The 5,114-nt window shown below is 38.4% G+C and overlaps 1 protein-coding gene across 1 annotated transcript; it reads left to right on the top strand.

Annotated features, from left to right (window-relative positions):
* Nucleotides 1–1,190: 1,190 nt before the first annotated feature.
* Nucleotides 1,191–1,550, top strand: LOC126500422 (60S ribosomal protein L37). Its single transcript, XM_050140317.1, has one exon. The coding sequence runs from the start codon at nucleotides 1,205–1,207 to the stop codon at nucleotides 1,496–1,498; it is 294 nt and encodes a 97-aa protein (XP_049996274.1). The 5' UTR covers nucleotides 1,191–1,204; the 3' UTR covers nucleotides 1,499–1,550.
* The last annotated feature ends 3,564 nt before the right edge of the window (nucleotides 1,551–5,114 follow it).

The raw sequence follows: 5,114 nt of genomic DNA, 5'->3' as shown, positions 1-5,114 counted from the left end.
ACACACACACACATATGGAGAAAGAGAGAGAGAGAGAGAGAGAGAGAGAGAGAGAGAGAGAGAGAGAGAGAGAGAATGAATTTTTTTTAATTGGAGGAAAAGTTCAGCATAAGGCTTTTTACACTGTCTTTATAGTTCTTACTCTCTAACTTAGCCAAATGTGAATGATAACTGATCTACCAACATTTTCACTCTGTCCTCTGACCAGACAACTTTTCCTTTTGTCCTGAATAAGTGGAGTTTTTTTTTTGTTCTTGTTGTTTGTTTTAAGTGAAGTGTGATTATGTTGCCAGACTGGCTTTGATTTCATAATTCTCCCTCCCCAAGCAACTGAGTTCCTGGGATAGCAGAATGTGCCACTGAGCTAGACTAAATAAGCATATATCTTCTTCAGTTTATTTCTTTTACGGGACCACTTTCTTTTTGAATGACTAAATTTGTTTCTATTTTTAATGTTTTTTTTTCCAAAACAGGGTTTCTTTGTATAGCCCTGGTTGTCCTGAAACTCACTTTGTAGACCAGGCTACCTCAAACACAGGGATCTTCTGTCTCTGCCTCCCAAATGCTAGGATTAAAGGTGTGTACCACACCACCCAGCTATTTTTATTATTTTTAATTGAATTAGAATTTCATCACTTTCATACCTCCTTTTCCTTCTCAGCTACCCTTGCTCAAATCTTTCTCTTGCCCCCCACAAGTTGAAAGCTTTTATTTTATAATTATTGTGTGTGTATGTGTATGTTCACAAATATATACAAAAACAACCTGCTGAATCTGTTTTTATTGTTTGTGTGCATATCACTTCAAGGCTGACTACTCTGCATTGGGCAATTAATAAGGGAGCTCATACCTAGGGGAGCCTAATTATCCTTCTCACAACAATCATAAGTTGTTTATAGATCTTTGTCTAGGGGTGAGACCTGATGAAAAATTTCCTTCCATGTCAACATCTCCGTTTAGGTCTTATTCATGTAGCCATTTCTAGATGAGACTGTTTCAAAATAGATTCCCTTAGAATTCTGGCTCTTAGAATCTTCCTGTCCTTGATTCTGTTGTGCTCCCCGAGCCAGAGATGCAGGAGATGTGATGTAGATGTATCTATTGTATGGTGATTTAAATGAGAATGGCCCCCATTGGCTCATGCATTTGACTGTTTGGTTTTAGTTGGTGGAATTATTAAGAAACTATTTGGGTCAGAAGCAAGATGACGAAAGGAACGTCATCCTTCGGAAAGCGTCGCAACAAGACGCACACGCTGTGCCGCCGCTGTGGCTCTAAGGCCTACCACCTTCAGAAGTCTACCTGTGGCAAATGCGGCTACCCTGCCAAGCGCAAGAGAAAGTATAACTGGAGTGCCAAGGCTAAGAGACGAAACACTACCGGGACTGGGCGGATGAGGCACCTAAAAATTGTCTACCGAAGATTCAGGCATGGATTCCGTGAAGGGACAACCCCTAAACCCAAGAGGGCAGCTGTTGCAGCATCCAGTTCATCTTGAGGATTTCGATCTGTCATAAAATAAACGTTCTGGTTTCCAAAATTAAAAAAAAAAAAAAGAAACGATTTGGGGCGTGGTCTTGAGGGAGGAGGTGTGTTACTGGGGACAGAATTTGAGGTTTCAAAAATCCATCCCCTTTGCAGTTAACTCTCTTTCTCTCTCTGCTTGTAGTTGTTGTCTCAAGATGTTAACTTTCATGTCGACTTTACTGTGCTGTGCTTGCCTGCATGCTGCCATGCTCCCCACCATGATGGTTATGGACTCACCCTCTGAAATGATAAGCCCAATAAACTCCCTTTTTTCCTATAAGGTGCCTTGCTCACAGTATTTGAACACAGCAATAGTAAAGCACGTAAGACACACTGAGACTGGGCTCTCCGTATCTGTTGGTCTCTGCACTGTGTTCAGATGTGGTTTTCTGTGTTAGTCTCCATTTGTCTGAAGAGTAGGTTCTTTCACAAGGATTGGTAACAACAATTATCTGTGGGTATAAGGATAAAATTTAGAATGCAGTAAGGAATTTTTCTGGTCTACAAAACTGGTAGTAATTGAATCTTTTGTATGGCCTATGACCTCATTAGCCCTAAAAAGCTGGTTAGGTTTCCACAACCAGGCATGATTTCCCTTTGTTTGAATGAACTTTGAGTCCAATTAGGCAGCTGTTGGTTGCTACAGGCATGTGAGGGCCACTTATTGTAACTAAGCATATCTTGCCATGCTGGTGATTGTCATGGTTCAGAGGACTCTTTAATTGCTTCCCTCTCTTCTTAATTTACATAGTATTTTCTGAAATCATGGAAGCTAAACTGCAGTAAAGATGTTTTCAGGTCAGATTCACTAGAATTTTCTGAGGCCCATGTCCAAAATGTGTAGTCTTTAGCAATAGGGACTCAAACTCAACCCCAAGAAACAACCAAGGACTACATCTATACTCTATACTTTTTTTGAGAATCACTTAGTATATCCTGACCAATCATATAAAGAGAGAGTTCTCATGGTACTAGGATTTCTGTTTATGGTCCTACGCGGAGCCCTGTTAACCCAAGTGGGTTAATTTCCTTAAGGTATGTGTACATATTGTGTGTATCATACATACACACACACACACACACACACACACACACATACATACATCCTTAAAGTTTCATCAAACAACCTTGGTGTTATTTGCCTCTCATTCTCTCTTGTCTTTCTGTATTGACCTCCCTCTCTTTTCCCCAGTTAGAGCCCTCTCCCTGTTATTCTGTCTCCCATTTCATTATCACTGGTTTCCTCCTATTCCCCTTCCATGACTCCCTCCCCACCTAGGGTCTCTTTCTAGTTTCCTGGTTTCCATGGTTACTCCACGTTGTATACTTACATCTGATGATTTGGAGCTAGGGATTGTATGTGAGAGAGAATATACAGCATTTGCCTTTCTGGGTCTGGTTTACCTCACTCAATATAATCTTTTCTCGGTGCATCCATTTACCTGAAAATTTTATAAGTTTAGTTTTCTTTGAAGTGGAATAGTATTCCATTATTTCAATGTACCACATTTTCACTGTTCACTTATCTACTGAAAGACGTTTGAGTTGTTCCCATTTCCTGGCTATTGTGACTAGGGTGGCTATGAACGTTACTGAACAAGTATCTGTGAAACGGGATGTCAAGTCCTTTGGGCATAAGCCAAGATGTTGTGTAATTGCATCATATGGTAGGTTTAATTTTAGTTTCTTGAAGATTCTCTGTACTTATTTCCAGGATAGTTACACCGGTTTTTATTCCCACCAGCAGTGAAAGAGCGTTCCTCCTTTCCTATAACCTCACCATCATTTAGAGTTAGTTGTTCTATTAATTTAGCAATTCTGACTAGGCTGAGATGAAATTTCCAAACTGTTTAAATTTGCATTTGCCTAGTTGGTAATTGAGGTATTTCTTAGCCATTTTTACTTCTTCTTTTGAGAACGCTCTTCTCGTATCCATAACCTCACCCCTTCTTAAATTGGATCATTTGTTTCCTTGTCTCTGTTTTGTTTTAGTTCTTTGTATCTTCTGGATATTAATCCTCTGTCAGATGCATAGCTGCAGGATTCTCTCCAATACTTTGGTCTTCTTCTTTATACATGGTTTCATAAGCTGTACAGTAGCTTTTCTTTTTATGAGGTCCCAGTTGCCAGTTCTGGTCTTATCTCCTTGACCAATGGAGTTGGTTCAGAATATTCTGTCCTATGCCTAGAACTTGTAGAGCAATGCCCATGATTTCTTCTAGCAGTTTCAGTGTTCCAAGAGTCAAACTGAGGTTTCCGCCCATTTAGATCTAACTTTTGTGGTGAGTGATATGGCTCTAATTTCATTATTTTGTGTGTAAACCTCCAGTTTTCCCAGTACCATGATAAAGATACTATCCTTTCTCCAGTGTGTTTGTGTGTTGTATAATACATATTATTATATATATGTGCATATATATTATAGATAGATGACAAATAGATAGATATGTAGATAGATAATGTGTATGTTTTGTCTTTTTGTCAAATATCATATGGCTGTGGTTATGAGCATTCATGTTTTGGGGACTTCTGTCTTGTTTCTTTGGTCTGCATGTCTGGTTATTGTTGCATTATCATATTGGTTTTATTATTATAGTTCTATAATGTATTTTGAAGTTTGAAATAGCAGTCCTTCTACTATTCTTTCTGCTCAGAATTGCTTTGGCTATCTGGGGTCTTTTCTGGTTCTGTAAGAATGTTAACATATTTTTTAATTTCTGTTTTTGTGAAGAATTTTGTGGTGATTTTTATTGGTATTGCATTGAATCTGCAAATCGTTTTTGGTAGGATGGTCATTTCTACAATATTAATTCTATATAGGAATGAACAGGACATATGTTTTCATTTTCTAGTGTTCCTTTCAACTCTCACTTTAGAGATTTGAAATTTCCATTATGGAGGTTTTTGTACCTGTTTGATGAGTTTTATTCCACGATACCAAGTTGTCTTTGATACTATTATAGCTAGGAATGTGTCCATGGTCTCATTTGCAGCGTGTCTGCTGTCAGTGTCAGTAACTTTTCTATGCTCCGGCAGCAAACACACTGAGAAAGCTACCATGGGTGAAGTTCTGTAAACAAATCTTATTTGTTTCCTGCTTGATTGACAGTCCAGTGTCTGACAAACACTGACCATTCAAGAATGCTTTACTCTATAGAAATGTTACTTTGTGGGTTCCTTCTCCTATAGTTTTTATTTAACATTTGCCAGCTGAAGATAGATTGAGAAATTCTGTAAATCTGACTAGGGAAACAATAAATGTAGTGGGAAATAAAACCAACATTATTTCTTTAAAAATTCTGCAAGTCACTCAGAATTTTCCAGAAGAATAAGGAGGGTTCTGTTTGCTTAATTGTTTTTGTTTTTAAAGAGCAACAGCTAAAACTGAGTAAGTACATGGAGCCAAATGATACTCTAATGTGATCTAATGTCATTCCCTTTTGTCTAATGGTACAGTAGATTTCCAAACACCTGTGTGGGAGTAAAATTCATACATTACAAAAGCCTACAATACATCTTGATCCGAACCTCAGAAAGGGATCAGAAGAGGGACTTGGTTTCATTGCTGGATTTCAGGAGGGTGGAAT

Source organism: Alexandromys fortis, unplaced genomic scaffold (assembly GCF_014885135.2).
Source record: "Alexandromys fortis isolate MF-2015 unplaced genomic scaffold, M_Fortis_MF-2015_v1.1 scaffold_39, whole genome shotgun sequence".
NCBI classification, from domain to species: Eukaryota; Metazoa; Chordata; class Mammalia; order Rodentia; family Cricetidae; genus Alexandromys; species Alexandromys fortis.
Note: the sequence above shows the minus strand (reverse complement) of the source record. Positions and strands in the feature narration are given on the sequence as shown.